Raw genomic sequence first — 22,816 nt, 5'->3', positions numbered from 1 at the left:
TGTCTCTTGACATATTTCAGGCCCAGAATAGATGAACACCTGGGTTACTTCCTGATAGAAAGGTCTCTTCTGGGCCTAAAATATGTCAAGAGACAAAAAAGTGGAAAATTACCCTGCAGGCTACACTTTCTCCCTCTCTGATTTAGACAATGTAGTGGCAGTCTTCCAAGGGAATCAACTCCAGGAAAAGATCATAGATGTGTACAACTGAAAAACATGGCTGAACAGTCTGCCAATAGTGAGTAACTGAAAATAGCAGGAAGTTTGGGAAAATCCCATGTAACCCCCCCCCCCCCCAAAGACAGTTTTGTTTTTAAATCAAGTTTTTGCATTAATATTTTATGGGGGGAAATCCTGCTGATTATATTAATACTGTGAAACATTATTTTATGTATTAGAAAGCTTGATTAACTATGTTTAAATGCTTTCTAACATTAACAATCCAAAGTTATTAGACTTTGATATAATTTACATGTTTCAATAAAACTTTGGGCATTATATTGACAAATTGGTAGCCTATGTATAGGAGTACAGAACTATGCCAAAAGGACTAAATCAAAAAATTAAATAGCAAAATGCAGTCCAGATGTTATGCCCACTAGCTTAAAAGTGTTCTTTTAAAGCAAGTTGTTTTGGGTGAACTTATATTAATTGAAGGATTTGTTTCAGAAGGGCATTTCTTGCACTATAAAATAAAGCAATCAACTGACACATGATACTAGTCTAACAATGAACAACCAACTGCCAATAAACTTTTAAAGTCAAAATATTTAAACTGAAGCAGTCATTGTTGTTCCAGAAGAGGGTTGGAAAATAGTAATAACAGCCAGACTTTATACACACACACACACACACACAAACACACACACATTGTGTTTTTTAAAAAAGTAATTTGGTTTCTTTAAAAAAAAGCCCAACACTCAGAACACTTCTGGTCCAAGCATTTTGGATAAGGGATACTCAACCTATGTTAGGACTCTACCTAGTTCCTGTTCCTTTTATTTGACTTGTTGCCTTGAATCTTGGCACACAAACAGAAAGTTAATCTATAACACCCTCCCCACAACAACACATTATATGAATAGCCCTGTCAATTTTGTCCCCGATTGGTAAAGTACCATCAGCTTGTCATTATTATTTTTGCCTGGTCACTACCACCACTCAATAGTCCAACCTATCACATCCATTTCATTTATATCAGAGTTCTTGTCCAACACATTTGCTTTTTAAAGATACCAAGTTTATAAATAGTTCAACTAAATTCACACTATGATGTTAATCCAATTGCTAGCCTCACCTAAAATAACCCTATTGAAACAAATTGTTGAGTAATGTATCATAACTTAAATAAATCCAAATGATTCAATGGGTCTGTTATAAATGGGACAAGAAACTGGATTTAGGCCTAGATGTTCAGAGCTTAAGAGTTAACCAGCTTTTATTATTCAAAATTCAATAATGCTATAGGTTTTTTCTTGATATGTCATTTGTTGATTAAATGCTATTTAATAGCAATACAGTGTACAAATTCACTTCTGTAAACCATATTGTCCTACAAAAATATTTTAATATTGTGTCTCTGGCTGTTATTATTCAAGATTTCAAGACTAATTATTCCTCTGTGATTAATTCTATACAATGCTCTTAACACATTTTGCAGATTTCATCTACCAGTGTGTCCCACATTCTAAAGGTAGGGAAAACTGTTAGTGATAAAACAGAATTACTTTTTATTATATCTTACAGAAACCTGGGATTGTTACCATTTATGAGCCATGTCTAATTTGTACGTGGCACATCTGGCATAACAAATACTAAGTATAAACCAGGAATGCTTGCAATAATATGTTTCCCAGTGTTAAAATAAACACCTCAGCACTTTACACTTTGGCACTGCACTTTCACCACAGTGGGGAAGCACTTATCTACTTTAACACTTTGCCACTTATGAATTACCACTCAATTACTGAAAAGAGTTTTTAATCCAGGGGACAAGAAAATAGTTTCATATTTTCTTCACATTCAAATTTAGTGGATAAGTAAACATATAAAAGTTTCTTTTATTTTCTTTCAGACTCCCAAGAATGACAAAAAGTATTGCTAACACTTCTCAATCCAGTCTATTAATAACAAAGACTGCAGAAGCTATTATACATAGACCAAGAGTTCTCATATTATCTAATTATGACCTCTTTTATTGGCCTTTTCAGGCTCCTAATAGCACTTTTTGAAGGGAAGCAAATCAACAAGACAAGGAACATGGCCACAAACCTGGATATAGATTCAAAGGGGAGGGAGACATTTATATGAAGCTGCACTGAGCCTTGAAATTCAATCCCCAAATTCAGTTATACACTGACAGTATGGAAAAGAATGGCAGCCTGGCTTTCCCCCTCTTTTTTTTAAGATGTGGCTTCATCTGTTCTAAGAAGAATTCTATCATCTTGACCCCATCATGGTGCTGTAGCACTTATCACTTGAACCACACAGATGCAAACTGTGAACCAGCTTTCTAGCTCACACCTAGTATAGCTCACTGATAAAAAGTCAAATCAAAGTCTTATTTCTAAGTAGTAGTTTTCTAAGAACAAGGATGGAGATTAAGATTGTCAGTAGTGACATGGCTGTGCATAAATTGTCCAGGGTGATGGACATGATAGCCTCTAAGCCTTCCCTCCCATGAAATGGGGCCAAGTAACCCCCCTGGGTCACTAGGAAGCTGATGGCGATAAAATGAGTGGGACAGAAACTAGAGCGACGATGGGGAAGATTTGAAAGGAGAGCAACCAAATATGGGCCAGAGCACATTGTGGCAATGGTGGCAGCAAAGAGATTATACTTCTCTGCCTCTATTGCTGCTGCACAATGTCAGCCAGTGGAACTATCTTGAGTGGTTAGGGCCTTGTATACTCTGGCCCTCAAGAAGAAAACAAAGACCACTTGACAGCCTGCAGTGAAGCATTTGCAAGACACTTTGCAGAAAAAATCACTCAGATTTGCTCTGACTTGGATGCTGTAATTGAGACATGTCCAGTGAATGTAATCTTGGAATCTCCTTGCCCTATATCATGGGCTACATTTCATTTTGTGTAGCCTGAGGATATGAACAGGATCCTGGGCTTTCCTGGCTTCTAAAGGCAGCTAGAAGGGGACCTGGTTGAGTGGGTTAGAGGAGTAGTGAATGCCATACTGCAGTATGGAAGTTTCCATACTAAAAGGAGCTGTGATGAGGTTGTTATAAAAAGCCCTCCCTGGATCTCACCGGTCTGAATAATTATGAGCCAGTCTCTAATATTCTAATTTTGGGCCAGGTTCTGGACAACTTCAAAAGGAAAGAAGAAACCCTTAAAGTAAACAAGGTTTGGCTACCAGTCCTGAAACACACCAAAATCAAGACCTAGCAAATGCAAATGAAAAGCACCTAGGGTGAGCGGGGTTTCCCAACAGACAATGGATCATTACGTAAACAGACATCCTGGGACCTTGCCATTCAACAACAGAAAAATACACAGATTAACATGCATATCACCTCCTCTCATAGAATCATAGAGTTGGAAGAGACTGCAAGGGCCATCCAGTCCAACCCCCTGCCATGCAGGAAATCCAAATCAAAGCATCCCCAACAGATGGTCATCTAGCCTCTGCTTAAAGACCTCCAAGGAAGGAGACTCCACTACACTCCGGGAGAGTTTGTTCCACTGTCGAACAGCCCTTACTGTCAGGAAGTTCTTCCTAATGTTGAGGTGGAATCTCTTTTCCAAAATAGCTGACCCCCTTGTTGCCTCTTCCACCTTTTGGACCATGAAATAGTCTTCCAGGCAAGTGAGGAATTTGCTAGACCATGAGGATCTGCCTGAGTTTGACTTCCAACAAATATCAGCGTACTTGAAGTCGCCCATCACTACTACATCTCTCTTTTCTGACTGTGTGGTCATCTGTTCTAGAAAGGCATCATCCAATTCCTCAGTCTGACTTGGGGGTCTGTAGTAGACTCCCACCGTAACATCCTTGTTGTTTCCCTCCCCTTTGATTCTTATCCAGATGCTCTCCACCTGGCTTCCATAATTGATGTCCTGGATCTCTTCACTGGTGTAAATATCTCTGACATATAGTGCTATTCCTCCTCCTTTCCTGTTTGGCCTATTTCTCTTAAAAAGGTTATACCCCTCTATTTCCACATTCCAATCATGAGACTCATCCCACCAGGTTTCAGTGATGCCTATTATATCATATTTGCTTTGCTGTACTAGGAGTTCAAGTTCATCTTGCTTATTTCCCATGCTCTGTGCATTAGTGTAGAGGCACTGCAGAACCCAGCCTTCGCCCACTTCCTCAGTGCCAGTGCCAGCAGAGACTGCTGCCAATGAGGTCAGGCAGAACCTGGCACCAATGCAGCAGAGGTTCCTGCCAGCTTGGGCACTGAGGAGAATGAGCTGACTTGCCTCTGCCTTTGTTCAGTTAGCGGAGATCTGACAGGGAAGGCATGTGGTGCTTGCAAAGAATTTATACTAAATGCTGAGCAATCAAGGAACAGCTGCACCTGTGAGAACAAGAGATAAAAGCCTGTCAGAGGCTAACTGACTTCCCTGGCAAAAGCACCCTTGTTGCAGACTTTCTTGTTGCCTGACTTTCTGGATTTGACTTTTGGACTTTGGAATGATGATTCTGCTTGTTGGATCCCTGGACTCTTGGACTGCTTGACCACTCAGATTGCTTGAGCCCTGACCCTTGGACTGGCTAATGACACTGCTTTCAGAACTCTTGATATGCTCTGGCTTCTGGCCCTCTGATACTCAGGATTTGGATTTTGCAGATGCTATGTTTTCTTGCTCTTTTGCTTTGCCATTATCTCTGTTGCTTTGCTGCTATTGAGTGCTGACAGCTTTCCCGGAGAGCCCCCTTGAGTCCCATTCTGGGAGAAAGGCAGCATATGTATGAAATAAATAAATAAAATGATGGCAACACACACAGTGCCACAGCTCTTATTTTTAGTGAACATTTCCTGGGCTAAATGCCTGGTGGAGGGCTAATGCTACAGCTGGAGCGGGGAGGATAGAAACAGTATGAAGAATATCAAATCCAGTAGTTTTTTTAAAAAAATCATTCCCCCATACTATTTGTGAGCACAATTCTCTCACAAAGAAATTTTTTAAAACCCTACTAAAACCCTATGTTGAAGTTCCTTGAGAACAGAAATTAGCTGTTCTTTTAAACAAAAGGCTACACAGGCTGAAATGCACTCAAGCAATATTACAATCCTGTTCTCTTTTAAATCTTTTCACTGCGGCTGATGAATTGTTGCTTTTGCTGCTTGATTAAAATTTGACTTATCATGCCAAAATCCATTTTGCTATGATTGTTTTACTTATCATTATTGTTTTGTATTATAGATTTTGATATTTCATTATTGTAAGCTGTCAGGCAAAACATAATTTTATTTTTAAACTGAAGTTTAAAACCTTGTTTTAACCTATTTCCAAATTGCTTTTACAGCTACCAGTAATGCCTTCATAAACTATTTTGAAGTATTTAGTGGTTTACCTTCACAGTATTAGCAGATACCGTAGGTATGATGGAATATTTTTCTCTTCCTCTCCTCTTGCACCCCTCCAAGTTGTCCAAAATCAGTCCTTCAAGGGCCAATTGGAAGGACTGCAGGAAGGAGGGAGAACTTCCCAATTCTGCTGATGGAAGTACTCCCATTAACAGAATGTCTTCCTGTAGATTCTGGTTAGTAGAATTAACGCAATACAAAAAGATTATATTGCTGGATATCCCTGATTGTGAAAAACCAATTTCATTCTATAATTGGAATTTTAAAATATTTCAGGATAAACACAAGATATACAATAGTAATGGATCCATTTAGAAGCAATTTAAAATCATGCTTTAGTATTAGATTAAGGAATGGTAGTTTCTAAAACCCAGTGGGCATTTTGGCTGTCCTCTAGACCTTGGCAACCCACCTATGCCATAGAGGAATAAATGAGTATGAAAATGCAAAATGTGCAGTCTGCTATTTAAAGGGTCTATTGCCCTTTTTCGTAAGTTCTGGACATTTGTGGGGGTTTTTAAAGACGCTATTCTGGTCAAGGAACAAGCCTTGGAATATTAAAATAGTCTTTAAATGTACCATAATAGTTTCTCAAATTGTGACTTCCTCCTCCTGTCATGAGGAACAATTCTCTACCTCTGATATTTGTCGGTAACAATCTAAAAGTTGACATTTCATAACAACAGGCAAGCTATGATTGGCATTTGTCTGCAATCTGTGATAAAACCTGTTTTGAGATTTTGATTTACAAATAATTGCAAGCAACACAAGGTCTAATTTGCCAAAAACAAGGACTAGATTGTGGAAGCACAATGAGTTATGAAAGAAAGGAAGGAAAGAGTATGTTATCAAGGCCAAGCTTCTTCAGTGAAGTCCCCTCTGTAGTAATTTAAATACTGAGAATGTAAAATCTGAATGTAGAGGTTGGTATGTCGTTTTATATCTATAGGTATATTGTTTAAATTAGCCTTCTTTGTGCCTTTTAAACATTTGGCTTGTAAGATGCCTTTGGTTATTTTTTAGAGGAAGAGGCCATCAAATAAACCAAAACTGAACCTTATATTAGTCCAGGCAATTGACTTCAGCACTAATTACTGAATTGATCAAAAAGAGAAGACTGTATTTACATGTAATAGTATCATGTATTCATCTGTTTTTTTAAAATAAAAATTGACAAAGAATATTGCTTGTCCTTCGTCCTACAAAACAGATGGGTCTAAATGTGATTTAAAATGCTAGCATTCCAGTAGCAGTGATCCTTGCTAAGCTGCCATGGTCTACTAACTTAGAATTATTCCTTATCAACATGCATCTTTTATTACATCACAAGTCATAGAAAACCATAATGTGTAGCAAGCAGGTGGCCACCAGTTACTTCTCTAATACTGTGCCTCAACATCTGGTCATGAAGTTTGTACAAAGAACAAGATGTTCAGGGGTTATTTTTCTTGGCCTCTTTTTAAAATAGTGATGGTAATGGCAAAATTACAAGAAAAATGTAATTTTTATGTTACTCATCTACCTTCTAGAAAAAATAGCTTTAGAAACACTATCACATTTTGAATGAATGGTATTATAGATTTTGTAAAATATAATTAAATAATTGAAGCAGTAATTTAGAAATGATAAACTTATAAACTATTCATGTTTCAAATCAACTCATTTCTGGTAAAACTAGTTTGGACTGTAAAAGCACAAAGAAGGTTTCAGAGCACATAAATAAGAAAACAGCTTTTGGTCACAGTGTCCACTGCTCTCCCCTTGAAGAAACATGGTGGGAAAGGGTGCTTTACTATAACTTAAAGGTTGAGGTATCAGGTTCAAACCCAGTTGAAATGAAATGGTTTTAGTCCAATAAATCAATGTTTCATCCACACCCCTCTCCCCATATTTCACTTTAGCATTTTTTGAAAACCACAATATCTTATGATGAGGAAATTGAGATTAGAAAGTTCCTTCCAAATCAAGATCAGCTTTTTCCCATTGAAAAAAGAAGTCTCAAAACTGAATAAGCTAAACAGGAAAAGCAGAGAGCACAGTATGTACCATAAATCACATTGTTTCAATTTCTCGTGATCTACTCCAACATGAAGAACATGAAGAACAATGCATTTTTTACTAACTTACATAATTAAATTATTGTCAACTGTAAAACATCTCTCTAAAAAAAATGATCAGGAACCTGAACTGTGTCTACTGGTTGCACTAATTATGTAATCCATTGACTCACTATGAGTCAGCTGACATAATTTACTTGAGTAGTGCCTAGACCAGGGGTAGGCAACCTTTTTGAGCCAGGGGCCAGGTTGCTGTCCCTCAGACAACTGGGGGGCTGAAGCCAAAAAATAAATAATTAAATAATTTTTTAAAAAAATAATTAATTAAATAAACCGACACAAATGTAGGACAAAATTTTCATATGGAGGACACTTTTAAAAAATGGAGGACATGCAAAAAATGCTGATTTTTAAAAAAAGTTAATATAAATGCATGTTTCGGAGGCTTCTATAGACAATTGCCCCCCTTGCTCGCTGCTTGCCCCCCTTGCCTGCCTCCTCCTGATAGGCCAAAGGCCCCACGCCCTCACGCGAGAGGCCAAAGGCTCCGGCAGCAATCACCAGCAGGACCGGGCGGAGGCCGGTCCCAAGGCCTTGGCAGGCCGCAGGTTGCGTACCCCTGGCCTAGACTTATCATTTCTCTATTATACAGAAGTAACTACTTGGTTACAGCTAAGGGACGCAGCAATTTTAATGTCTCATGTTTTCTTTTTATTCACCATTCTGCACATATAAAAATAAACATTTAACAAATGTGTATTATTTTCACTCCAGTTATAAAAAATCATATTTCGTATATATTAAAAATGAAAAACATCATTCTCCAACCATGACATAATTTTCCTGATTTTATTTATTTTATTTACTTATTGAATTTATATCTTGCCTTTCTCCTAAAAAAAAAAGGATTTAAGATGCCATACATGATTCTTTGTGTTTAAACATTTGTGGAGAAAAATTCACAGGAAAAAAATAGCTCAATTAAAATGATGAATGCATGTCTAAGCAATCCTAAAAACACAGAGAGTTTGAACAATAATCTGTCAATGCTTTCATAAAATGGGCTGAAGTGTTGGTACATACCTTGAATATCCATTTTTGGATAGGAGGAGCAATTCACAAGAAACACTGGGTGCTCCCCATGTGCATGCTAACCAGGCAGGAATCCAAAGTTTTTTTCCGTTACAGATGTTGGCTCCTCTCCCTTCTCTGTCAGTTTAATTTTAAAGCCTTGCCTGCAAACCTATATATACTAACTGTACTTCAACTATTATAGACTTATTTAATTCATCTTACTCAATTTTACTTTTCATTCTTACTACAACAGTGACCCGGTGGCCAGGGGTGGACTGCTCCTCCTTCTATCCAAGAATGAATATTTATGATATGTAGAAACACCTGATTCTCTGGAAAGACATGAGGAACAATCTTCAAAAACACTGGGAATTATCCAAGTCCCATACCCAGGGTGGAAGTGGTTACCATTCTTATCTCACTGGCTAAAGCACTGTATGGCCAAAAACTGCTTTTGCCGAATTGTATTTATTAGTCTTATAATGTCTTATAAAAGTCGATGGCTTCTTCCTTTCAGCTGCATTGCACACTTCATTCAAAGATGCTAACATTGTGTAAGCAGGGCTCATTGTCACTGAACAAGTGGAATGCAGCCTCACACGTTCAGGCTTTGGCACTTTAGCATAGTCATACCATAAAAATATACAGGTCTTAAGCCACCTAGAAATCATTTGTTTTGATGCCGTATTTCTAGGCTCTTACCATGGAAGGATACAAATAACGATTCCGTACTCCTAAATGCCTTTCTTTTTCTAATGTATTACTTCACTGCTCTCTTAATATATAAAGTGCGCCACTTTTCTAAATAAGAATACTTTGGTTTTGGACAGAAAACAGGTAAGCAAATCTGTCGAAAACATCCCTTATTTATCAAACACTTTAGGAGAAAGGTAGGATCTAAAATCAATGTAAGCTTGTCTTGGTTAAAACTGCATTTGTTTTAATTTATAGACAATGCTGACAGTTCTAATACTCATCTTGCAGATGTAATTGCAACAAGAAATATGAACTTAAATGATAACAGCCTCAAAGATGTATCCTTTATTCGTTAAAATGGTGCTCTAGTTAACACATTCAACACCAAACTGAGATCCCAAGGAGGAAATCTATGTACCATTGGGGGAACCGTAAGTGTGGCCCCTTTAATGAACCTTCAAGCATGCAAATGCATCAACAGTGCACCACCTTCTGAACATATCAGTATTGCTAAAGCAACCACCTGTCTTTTCAGAATATTTGGTCTCAAACCTCTGCTTGTATTGTCTGGTAAAAAAGAAGGCATATCACCATACTCGCACACTTTGTAAGTCCATCTTGCATGACTTCCAAGTCATGTCATAAATCCTAGTTGTTAAATCTTTCCTGGACATTATTGTGTCCAATGCATTCACCAAAAAACTTTCCTTTTAATGATCACACAGTTTGTCTAAGCAAGCCCGGATCATGATGGAAAATCTAACCTTGATGTAACAGGTCCAACCTTGTCTGTGATGGACCTATAAAGAAGAGTAAAAAAATAAGGAATATGGGCAATATGGTGTTATTAGTACCACTGTAGCCTTTTCTATCTGAACCTTTGTTATCACCTTCTGTATGATCACTAACATTGGAAATACATACAGAATTCCTCAAGGCCATGTCACTTGCAGAGTGTTGTGCTGATTGGCACCTTCATTACTATCTATTAAAAAATATGTTTAACTTATAGTTTCAACCTGATGCAAATAAATCAACCTTGAATGAGCTAAAACACCTGTTTAAGAAGTTGACAACTTCTTGATTCAGTGACCACTGTTTTTGCTTTATCACATATCTGCTGAAGTAACTGGCTTAAATATTCAGGGAACCTTTCAAATACACTGATGTTATGGATTCTGCGGTCTGCACTGCCCATTTCAGACTCTTGTTGGATTCTTTGATTAGAGGAAGAGCTTGCACTCCTCTTTGACTGCATATGTATGCTTTCAGTTACACTGCCTGTGCATGCATTCAGACCTCCATATCCACTGATTTTTTATCCACAGATTCAAGCATCCACGGGGTGGGTCTGTGTGTGCGCGCACACACACACACACACACACACACATACATATATATATTCCCAACAAGCAAACCTTGATTTTGCCATTTTACTACACCACTGTATAAATGGGACTTGGGACTTGAGCATCCATGGATTTTGACAAAAATCGCAAAATGCACAAATACCAAACAAACAGTTTTTAATTCCAAACAGTTTATATTATATCTCAAATACCTTTGAGACCATATTTCTTGACTAGAACAACATTGGCAGTGAGCTCTCCAATCTAAAATACTCACATTTCTGGTCACTGTTACTTTTGGATGGGGTACAAAAGAAATTCCTTTGTCCAAATTTTGATTGCTCAACCACCAAATCAGGTCTCTTGTCCAAAATGTAGCAGCTTTGCCCACACAACCATCTCATCCAAATCAATACTGCTAATGAGCACCCCTTCTGGAATTGCTAGCACCTTTCCTTGTTTGCTGAAATCTTTGTGTCTTAAACTGGTTTTTATTACTATACCACTGTTCTCTACTATAATTCACCTTGCCTCCTATAAGTTTTTTTATTCCCGCAAGGAAAAATAACTTCTTTGACAAATTTTTCTTTCCTCTCCCCCCCCCCCCCCGAATTGTTGACATCATCAACCTATTATCTTTATTTTTTACCAATACTTTCCCTAGGGCCTTTTCCCTGAACAGCAACTTCCCATTAAATGGCATACATGCAAAATTACTTCTCAGTAATTGATCTGTCTCCCTGTGTCAACCAAAGAGACTGGTAAGTGATAGCTGTAGCAGAAATACTTGTAGCTGCAAAAGCTAGTGTATCATATCCTGCATCTGCTACATATCTCAAAACTCCCTGAATTCTATGCAGGGCTTTATTTACATTCTTTCTATTCCACTCTTAATCATCAATTATATTGTGCACCCAAATCACTGCTGCCCTGATAAATATCAATACTGGTGTTGAATTCTTGATCACTAAGGCAGAAGTTTCATGAGCTTCTTTTAGTGCCACCTCTGCTTGTCTATTTCCTTTCAGAATGTGTCACCCTCTTTTGGAACAATTGTACTTGAAATAGGTGCTGTGATTGGAGGATCCACCTGTGGCACTTTAAGAAATTCCATATCCTTTTTTTAAAGCAAATAATTTTTTACTAAAACATAATAATTTTCTACTACTTAAGGGCATGTCCCACTCTAATTCTACCACCTCTTGAAACATGTCAGGTAATGGAAATTCTATTAAGGTGTTGGTCTTTTTTAATACTGAGTCTTTTCTACCCTGAGCATTCCCTGCCACCTTATGTACCTGAGTTGCAGTGTGACTCATTTGAAAACCTTAAGTTTGACGGAGGCGGGTTACAAATGGCCCTCAAGGGGCTGTTTTCCCGCCGCCGCCATTCGCGGCGTAGGGAAGCCCCAGCGGCCAGACCGCGAGGCTTCCCCGCGCAGCGAAAAAGGAACGCTGAAATGGCGCTCCTTTTCGAAATGCGGAAGTGGCGCCGCGAGGGGCGGAACGCGCCCTTGCGGCGTCACTTCCGCCGCGACACGTCTGGACGCACAGCGTCCAAGACATCAAAATGGCAGCACCCATGTGGATGGGCACTGCCGTTTACGACGTGCTCCGCGCGTGTTGGGGCCGGGGCGGGTTAAGAAGGGGCAACTCTTCCTAACCCTAACATGCCCCTTCCTAACCCTAACACGCACGGAGTGCGTCGTTAGTGGCGGTTTGTAACCCGCCTAACACACTTTATCAAATTCCTAAACCTTCCACAGAAAACAATCAGAAATATTACTTGCTCCCATATTTGAAGAAAGCTGCTCTTCTATGTCTTCCGCTTTCTTTTCCATTTCAGAATCAGACTGCATTTCTTCAACCAACTGCTTAGTCTTCCTCATACACTTTCCTCCCAACCTATTTTTGTCTGGAAAAATCAGCACTTTGTTCCTTATCATAGAATCATAGAATCGTAGAGTTGGAAGAGACCACTAGGGCCATCCAGTCCAAGCCCCTGCCATGCAGGAAATCCAAATCAAAGCATCCCTGACAGATGGCCATCCAGCCTCTGTTTAAAGACCTCCAAGGAAGGAGACTCTATCACTCTCCAAGGGAGTGCATTCCATTGTCGAACAGCCCTTACTGTCAGGAAGTTCCTCCTAATGTTGAGGTGGAATCTCTTTTCCTGTAGCTTGCATCCATTGTTCCGGGTTCTGTTCTCTGGAGCAGAAGAAAACAAGCTTGTTCCCTCCTCAATATGATATCCCTTCAAATATTTAAACAGCGCTATCATGAATCACAACTGTGTGTGACCTTTTTTCCCAATTCCTTTTCTTCTTATTCAATCATTGTGACTCTGCTGATGCTGAGCCATATTAACTTGATTAGCAGAAGATGATGCATTAACTGCTAGGATATTGTTATCCTTAGATGATAACTAAAATTATTTGGATTAATCATGTTTTTCAAATTCATTTGCAACAAATAATCATTACGTAAAATTAATGTCATTCTTTGGCATTAAATATGAATTAATCTTGTTTATCACTGTTGTTATCATTAACTGCAGCTCATTAGAGCACAAATGATAATCAGACTATCCTGCATTAGTATTACAAGACTGGTGTGGAACTTGCTGTGCCTGCTGTTGAGCACTTTCCACCAATGTTTTTAAATGCATCACTAATGATGGTTGAGCTTGAGTAAGAATGGGGAATTCCAGCTCCTTCCCCTGTTGATTCTTTGATGTGTCACTCAAAGGTGATTCTAACAGACTCCTCTGCTGGCTTCTAGTACTGTCAATCAACTCTTGCTTCTGTGTTACTGTTGCTTTGTCTCTCCCAATCACAACTGAGTTTGACTCAACACAGTCTCTGCCCTCTGGAATCCAACTCCCAATTGCAACATGAAGCAACCACTAAGCTTTTCTCCTATGTGGAACCTTGGGATACTGATTAAATTTGCCACACTCAGGCTTTTTACCTACCAACCAAAGGTATTTTTTGCTTCTTTGGCTTTTTTAATGCCTCCACAGATGGCAATCTAGCCAATTTCTCTCACTTTTTCCTTTTTCTCCTGACAGGGGTTATATAAGGAATACCATTTTACTTACCCATTGTATATATTGGGATTTGAGCACCAAGGGATTTTGGTATTCCCATGGGAGTTCCTGGAACCAAAACCCAGTGGATACCAATGGCCCACCGTACATTTGATACATATTGTATTATATTATTATCGGGGCAAATTTTTCATAGTGTATTTATACCTTTGGCAACTTAGCAGTGCTGAACACTGTCATGTCAGCCTTTGTTTCTACAAGTTCTCAGCAAGATCCAGAAAAAGAATGCAAAAAGTCTACAGCAGCACACATTTGATCAGTCTCCTTGGGTTGAATCTGAACACAAGCAAAAATCTTGTACCATCTCCCACTGCATGCCCCAAGAAGTATGCCCAGGGGTTTGAGGGACCTCCTAAATACTGTGGTGCAATGGACTGCAACGTGAAGTGAAACTGCCCAAACTTCGGTGAGGACAGCTTGCATGATTAGTGCTCCACTTTCACCATCAATTACTTCCACCTGGTTTTGGTTTATTTCTTCCTTCCACTGTTACAGTCCACAATATTCGGAAATTCTCCAACTTCCAGAGGGTGAAGTGGGGGGTAGAGATGGAAAAGAACTGTTACATGAGCATCTTTCTCCTTGTGCAGCTTAGGGTGCAGCTCTGCTATGGAGAGAGACAAGCCAAAACATATTAAATTCTCAACTTTCCTATTGCCATAAAGCAGAGAGAAATAAGAATGCAAAGAACCATGGAATTACTTCTATAAGCCCAAAGAGCTTCAGATGTGTCTCTTTCCAAAACATCTACTTCTTTCCCACATGCTTGACGATAAATTATTTCTGCTTATAAGTATTACAAAAACTATGGGATATGAAAATGTTTTTTTTGAGTGGGGGAATCTGAGTGCCCTAGTGTAGGTCCCATGCATGAGTATAGGCAACTCTTTGCATTATGTCCACAATTCAGCAAAACATATGGCTCTGCATGACCTAATGGTTTGGAACATGTTTCCGACTACTATAAAGATTTTGTTCAGCTGTAAACAGATTATCCTTTTTACTTATTGTTCTAGCATGTGTTATGGACATTACCAACATGGAAAATCTGATTGGTAACTTTGATTGATTTAGCTCACTTCTTGTGAAGTGTAATCACAGTTTTAAAACATTGATTTAATGTGATATTTAAACCAAACTATTCTGAGTCTTGATGTATTACTTCAAAAAATCCTTAAATCATGCCTAAATTACACATAATTTGTAATATTCTAGCCATGCTGATAAAAAGACACAAAGATTATGGAAGGAACCAGATAAGGTGCCCTGGTTATTAGTAACGTATCCGAGTGACAGACTATAAAATGAGAAATCTTACTTTCAGTTTCTCTAACAACCACGACAATGACAATTTTGATGGAAATATTCCAGAATGACAGCCCCTAGGGATTTGAATAAATCTAAAGTAAAAATAATAAGATACTGCTTGATCATTCCAAATTATTTTATATTTAAACAAATCTTTGTTTTACAATTGACTAATATCCCTTAAAAGTACTAATAGAGATGTTCACACTTGTTAGTTGTCTATACAAATACATGCCAACAATAATAGACTTTGTATAGTAATATGTGATACATCAGTGCTGGCCATCTGGAGAACTAATGAATAATCAAGGGACTCCAAATTAAACTATTGAATTTTTCTTAGAATCTTTAGGATAACACTGTCAAGTTCAATCTATTCATTTGGACTCCAGAATCAATTTTTCAAACTTTATGACAGGTTTAATAGTTCCCACCTGTTTCTCCTGCTTGACTTTTGACTGGCAAGTTACCAGCTAGGGTGGAAATGTAGACAAAGACCCCTATTAGATTCTGGCTGTTTCTCTACTGTGAGGTCACTCAGCCATTAAATTAGTTCCAGCCCACTTTCTCCTGTGTCTTAATTTTGGGGGAAATATGTAAATTTAGGGGACTGGAACAGAAGGTCTGGTATCTGGCTTGTAGAAAGTTTTGTAGACCCATTAAACATGAACTTTATTTACGTATGGTTGTAATATTAAATGTTATCTGCATGCTGAAACAAAATATCATGATTTCCTTTGTTAAACCTTTTCACATTTGTTACAGGACTTCCAAACTTTAAAAAAAAAAGAAAGAAAAACCTGTGACAAGTAAATCTTAAAGTTACACAACTATGTTTCAGTTAAATCTCATACGTTAAAGATAATGTATCCATATAGTTTTTAAAAAATGTAAATCACTTTGGAATCACTTTTTTTGATTGGTAATATGAAACATTTTAAATGAATATATCTAGGATTACAACACCAACTCTAACTGAATTCTGTGACACAACAGTTCTGCTACGGCTATAGACCAAAATCAGAATTACTAGATCTAGAGTTAAGTATGATTTATCTGTGCTTGTCTCTGACTACAGCTAAATTCACGTCATGCTAAAACAAGGTTTTAGTGCTAAGAGGCTGAGTCATAGTGAATGTCACAATCTCTTTGCAGCTGCATCAAAGGAAAGCAGGGGCTTGTGCATCTCACTATAGCTCATCCTCCTCCTACATCAGGCTTCTCATATCACATACCCTCCAGATGCATTGGGCTATAACTCCTATAATCCCCAGGATGCTGGGAGGCACCTACCCCCATCCCCCAAAGCAAGTTTTTTTCAAAACTGAGAGAAATATCAAAAAGCAGTTTGTGATATGCCACAGGGACCTAAGAGTCAAAGAAAAAATCCAAACACAACACTGTGCTCCCATCCAAGGCAATCAGGTACACATGCACCTGGAGTTCAATGACACATTGTACCCAAACTACTCATAAAAATATGCAACAATATATATAAGTAATTAAGATGAAGAACCAAGCTAGTTAAAATTATGTAAATTTAAACACTAGAAGCCTCACATTTTTGTTTGAATAAGTGCTTTATTCAAATGTGCCACAGAGCTTGTAATTTCAACATTTAATAAATACAATGGGCCTTGGGTGTCAGTAGGCTTCTCATTGGTGCATCTGAGTGTCCACAGATAGCATATTATTCAATGGTGATGTGTGCACATGGAGGCACAGGTGTGGGTGCACACACATTGCCATCCATTGGATAATATAAGACTTAAGCTTCTGTGATTTTTCCCAACCGGGGGGGGGGGGGGGGGCAGAACCAAACTGAATTCTGAGTCTGTATGTCTTCAGCAGGGCTATTCATGGTAGGGGGACTCGGAGGTCCTCTCATTGTATTTATGGGTTACCATAAGTGGAAGTCAACTTGATGGCAGTTAACAACAAACAACCAATATGCGTTGTGCAGTTTTGGACTTTCTTTTTGCCTCTGAACAGGTCAACATCTGAATGTCCTTTCAGCTTGATTCATTAACCCCAGCACTACTCATTGTCCTCTGCTCTACAGCAGCTCGCTGAGTGCATTCTGGCATTATCACTTGTTTCATGTTGGACTGTCCCATCATAGGGTTTCTGGCAAACGATCTTCAAAAAGGGATTTACTGTGCCTCTCTCTGCACAGTACTAACAAGTGTTAGCTATGGGGCCACTGCTATTGTCTCAGAAATCCTCGACTAGTGTCAACCTCCACTACAGCTGCTGCCTAGAGGCTGTTTAGCATTTTAGTCTGGTATTCATGCTTATTCAGTATATCCCCACACAGCAGAAAGGAAACTGTTGTCTTTAGGGCAGGGACTGGATACTACATTTAACGCATACTTAAATTGTGTTTTACATTGTGCTTTTTTACAAAAATGGTTATGGTTTAGTACAGATAGTTTTAGTTGGTCCTTGTTTCTAGCAGGATGTTAGTGCCTTGGGTCTGCTTTCCAGGCACACCAACTGAAGAGTGGACCATGGCTACCCCAATCATCCTTTTACTTTATGCTTTATATTCCTTTCATCTTCCTGATGCAGAGAAGCATGTTCTGCTAGTATAGGTTTCTGCTGGAATGTAGATAAATGCCTATCTGCAACACAGAGATATCCTGTAGCACCTTTGAGACTAACTGAAAGCAAGAAATTGGCAACATAAGCTTTTGTAGACTTCAGTCTACTTCCTCAGATGCATTTGGTGGTGCATCTAAGGAAATACACTGAAGTCTACGAAAGCTCATGCTGCAAATTTCTTTCAGTTAGTCTCAAAGGTGCTACAAGATTTCTCTATGTACTGATTCTACAGATTAACATGGCTTTATCTGCTTCATAGTTTTTTGAAATAATGTGGGGGGAGTAATATGGGAGAGAATAAATATATGAACACCTTGCGTTAAGTATTTTTTCACCATTTAAAATTTGCAATTTTCCCTAATTTTCAAGAAAGAAAAGACATCAGGAATAACTTCCCTCCCTGTTTTGCTGAATCTTCATACTTCTACATGTTCATAGAAAGGGTGCAACTGTGAAGTGTGTGGCTGAACAATAAGTAAATGGGCAAGCAGGAGTTAAGAATGCAGCAGGACTATCCAGTCCCTATAGATCACTCTTGCTCTGCTTGTTCCTAGCTTGTCCTCAAAGAGAAGACAGATCATAGCCATATTCGTTATATATATAAAGTAAGCCCTTGATATCCACTGGGGTCTGGTTCCAGGACCTCCATGGATGCTCACATCCCATTAAATATGATGGCATAGTAAAACAGTGTCCCTTATATAAAATGGCAAAATCAGTTATTTCCCTTTTGGAATTTATATATTTTTAAAAATATTTTCAAGCCATGGATGGTTGAATACTTCGATAAACAATCTGTGGATACAGAGGACCAAATTATCTTCCTTCCCTTGTGAAATCAAGAATAGCATATTTAGGGCCCCAGGACATCTCTTGGTTAAGCCAACACCTGTTTATATTTACTAACTTAACATGACATTCTATACTGTGTAGACCAGTGTCTGGGATATGACACATTGAACTGTGATGTTAAAACTGCCACACATACTATTAGGTATACTAAGTAAACAAAAAAACCTGTGAATATTAATTTTTCACAGACAGATCTCAGTAAGTCACAAATCAACACATGTGCACAGCTTTTTATAAAGTTCTTTAAGCATTTCTATAGTTACCTTGGATCAACACTAATAGCTGCCAGACTCAAAGCACTCCACAGAATGAAAAGCTTTATGCATACGAAGAATGTACCATATACCAAGAGAAGCTGCAATAAATAGCATAATTCAACTAATAAATCTCTTAACTAAATTAACACTCAAACTTCATACAGGCAAGTTACATGCATTCAGGCTTTTCAATGGCAAAATCAACTCTTCCACTGTATATTGCATCTAAATATTAAAGCAATGCCAGAACATTTATAATATCTCTGCCCAAACCTTATACTGTATTTAAAAAGGACAATTCCTCACTGGGAATCAGTCAATCAAGCAACAGCGGCCCTGTTTTTAGAATAAATGCAGTTTGCTTAATCAGTGCAGCAATGTTGGAAACTATTATATTATCCATATAGACTAATAATAAGATATAATGCAAATATTCATGCTAAGAGTCGGGTTTTAATTTCAGAGTCAGAAAATATGCACTTCTTTTAAAAGGCTATTCTATACAATGAGATTGTATATTTCAAGGAGGAATATGCCACTGCTATGTTTGAGAATAGCTGCCAGTTTGAATGTGTGGTTAATCCCAGAAAAAATAAACACGTAACTAGAAAACACAAAAATGATGAGAAAACACACATGCAGATAAACTTTCTAATGCCTACCAATGTTAATCTTACTGCTATTAATTCCTAGGCATTGCAATAGTCATGGGTTCAAATGTCCTCGTGTGCTTCACAACTACTGTCTTGGAATGCAATATACAAAGCATAGGAAAAGGAATCTACACTCCCTGAATAGGAGGCCTATGGACAGCACCACACTCATCTGTGACAAAAGTTTAGGATCTACCCAGAGAGAGAAAGACTATTTTGTTGTACAACCAAGAGTAGAGGGTCCAAGATGAGAACATGCTACAAGACACGTCTGTTACATGAAACATCCAGTATGTTATTAGCCTGACCCATCAAAAGAGTCTAAGATGTTTCATAAATTCAAGTTTAGGAATAAAATTACATTTGAGAAACATGGGAAAAGCTTATCTTAGAAGCTTTACAACATGCTTGTAGCTACAATGCTTTAACTTTATGGCAGAAGTGGGAATTGCGCTAAATTTTAGATGTAGACCAGCAACTCCTAACAGCCTTCACTATTTCCTATGCTGCTTAGGGCTCATGGGAGTTGCAATCCAGCAACATCTGTAGAACCATATAATTTCCATTCCTTTCCTATGACCTAAATCTAATAGTGAAAGCAGACTCAATGAATCTTACATAGATATTTACTTACCCACATTCACACTGTTTCAATAAATCGATTCTGGCTAGAAGTAACAATTATATTTAATTCTAGTTGTTTCACTTCAAATGTAGAATTTATTTAATTTTTACTACAAAAAAAATACAACCACAAACCATATATACTTTACTGTAAGTCAACCTCATGCGTAAGTCAAGTAAATGTTTTGGGACCAAAATTATGGATAAGTGAAGGGTAAATCTTAAGGACGTATTACAAAGGCTGTAAAGAATGAAGTATAGGAAAACAATGGCAAAGAACTTACAAAGTTCTGGGAAGTATCACTGTGCTCACCCTAAAGGCTGGCTGGACGAGGAGGGACTATGGAAAAAAGTGCTGTGTAATATGTGGGGGAAGCCATCAGGTGGGGCTAAGAAAATGTAAACATGTCACGATGGATAAAAAGGCAAAGCAAAGAAAATGGTGAATACATTAGCAGTGATTATAGCTTTAATGTGATAACTTTGCCCGATTTAAACTTAGAAAAGCTGACAAATATACACAAATGTCACAAATACACAAGCCCTTGAAAGCCCAATTCCTCTTGGTGCTCCTTTGAGGGGAAGTGCCAATGAGCTGCAACCACCACCATTTTTCCACCAGACATTCAAAAAGGCTAGAACTGGAACTATGGCAGAGAATAGAGGGGATCGGTGCTCCTGGGATAGACAATGCTTTCTCCTTTTGCCATGCTATTCAGAGAAGGGGGTAGTTCCTTTTTTGATAAGAGTTAAGTACAGTATTTCACTGACCCATGGAAAAGCCCATAAACACGGTAAGAGTGTGAATCTAACATTAGCAATTTTTTGAGCATCTCAAAGACAGAACAGCCCTTGTCATTCCTAACACCATCACATATGGGGAGGGGGGGAGGACACCCTGCAATATGAGATACTATATTATTGTATAGGTTGCCACTTAGCTGCTGAAACATGAATTAAAAATTGCATTATGATATCTGTAAGTTTCAAGATCATGTGCCAAAATACAGAGAAACACATACTCTTTTAATTACTGTAGTCTATGATTTAGAAGGATGATTTTATATATGATAACCTACCTTTTAAATATTTGTCTAACCTGTTTTTAGCAGGCTTGCAGATCAACTGCTTAGATATCTCCTATCCTGTTGCTAACGCTTTTTCCATTAAGGTGGGAAAAGTGGAAGCCCAAGACATTCTATGAACTTTCATTTCTTTTTGTCAAATGAAGCCTACAGTTCTGTTAGTGCTCTATGCTAGGGTAACAGTACAGTCACTTCAGAGAAGTCTATGTCTGTAACATCTGGTCCAAGTATAGGTAATTTCTCAGCCCACCCTTTCAGAAACACCCTGGCTTTGAATCACCTGGAAGCAAGACACTGTAGAGAAAAGTCTGCTTTCAGGTGGCAGTTTTCCTTCTCAATTATGACTTTCTCTGATTTTTCTCGCAGATACTGAAATTATGACCTCTTCCTGCTGGCTGCCACACTGACACAGTTGCACCAGTCTAGCATGCCAACAGGTTCTCAGCCATAGTGTACAAAGTGAAGTTATAGTCAGCATGATCTCTTACCCATCAAGAAGATCCATTGTGGTTGATGTAACCTCAGCAAACAGAATCACTTTTCCAAGGTTCTTTGTATGTAGATTTTGCTTGTATCTGTCAAGGCTGAAATTTGCAGATGAGAAAGCTTTCATTTCAGTGACGACTGGCATGAGTGAGGGCGTTATTTCTGTTTCCATGCTGCTAGATGATTCAAATTTAAGGGACACTTTGCTAGAAGTAATTAATCCTGTAGAATTCACATTTCTGCTAAGCCATTCCAAAAGAGAACAATGGATTTCCTGTTGAATATAAAACAAAATTGGATGACAATGAAACTTGATAATCTGATCTACTTCAACTGAATTTTTTTTTTGAAAAGGGTCTCATGCAAAATGACAGTGTTCTGTTACAGATTGGTTCACCAAATTTTGAAGTCAACTTCAAATACTTCATGCTCTTATGATTTGATGCACCAGCCATTCATTATTAAGCCACAATACATAGAAAATTTAATTTCTTCTGACAAAAAGGGAGAAATATGTAAGGACTCTACATCAATATTAATACCTCACTATTTCATGTCACAACAAGTGATTTTTAAAAATGTACCAAGATTGTGACTTTAAAAAAAAATCTGTTCCATGCTTAAGTTTAAAAATCCCCTCACCAATTATTTCACTGCAAATTACTTCTTTCAGACAAACAGGCACATGTATCACTTATTCCAATTACTAGACATCAAAAAATCTTGCTCTTTGTTATGATAATATAGCTTAAAAGATATATAATGTGTACTAAAACAGGAATGTGAAATAATTCATAAAGCAAACATTTCCATTATCTCATTGAGTATTATAACTGTTAGTACTGCATTGTTACTATATTAATAAAATTACACTGTACTGTTCATTATTATTATTTAAATATTAACTAAATAAATATTAACAAAACATTAATAAAATTAAGAGCATTTCAAAAAAAGAAATCAGTCACAAGGCACATTAAAGTATTCTAACAGCACTTTTCAGATGCAAAATTTGACCTAGTACAATGCAGCACAAACCACCTTGTTTCCCAATATTTGCCTACTATTTTCAGCGACTTTAACCTTTCAAGTATCAGCCTTTATTTGCT

General features: G+C 37.9%; 1 protein-coding gene across 1 annotated transcript in view; it reads right to left on the bottom strand.

Annotated features, from left to right (window-relative positions):
• Positions 1-22,816, bottom strand: part of HLCS (holocarboxylase synthetase) — a 151,914-nt gene that overhangs the window by 85,741 nt on the left and 43,357 nt on the right. The window contains exon 6 of the mRNA XM_089508109.1: positions 21,710-21,981. Within this exon, the coding sequence (XP_089364235.1) occupies positions 21,710-21,981 (272 nt within the window). The remainder of the gene's footprint in view (positions 1-21,709; positions 21,982-22,816) is intronic.

The sequence above is a fragment of the Sceloporus occidentalis genome, unplaced genomic scaffold (assembly GCF_023333645.1).
Source record: "Sceloporus occidentalis isolate IW3139 unplaced genomic scaffold, rSceOcc1.0.p SCAF_2, whole genome shotgun sequence".
Classification (NCBI taxonomy): Eukaryota; Metazoa; Chordata; class Lepidosauria; order Squamata; family Phrynosomatidae; genus Sceloporus; species Sceloporus occidentalis.
Note: the sequence above shows the minus strand (reverse complement) of the source record. Positions and strands in the feature narration are given on the sequence as shown.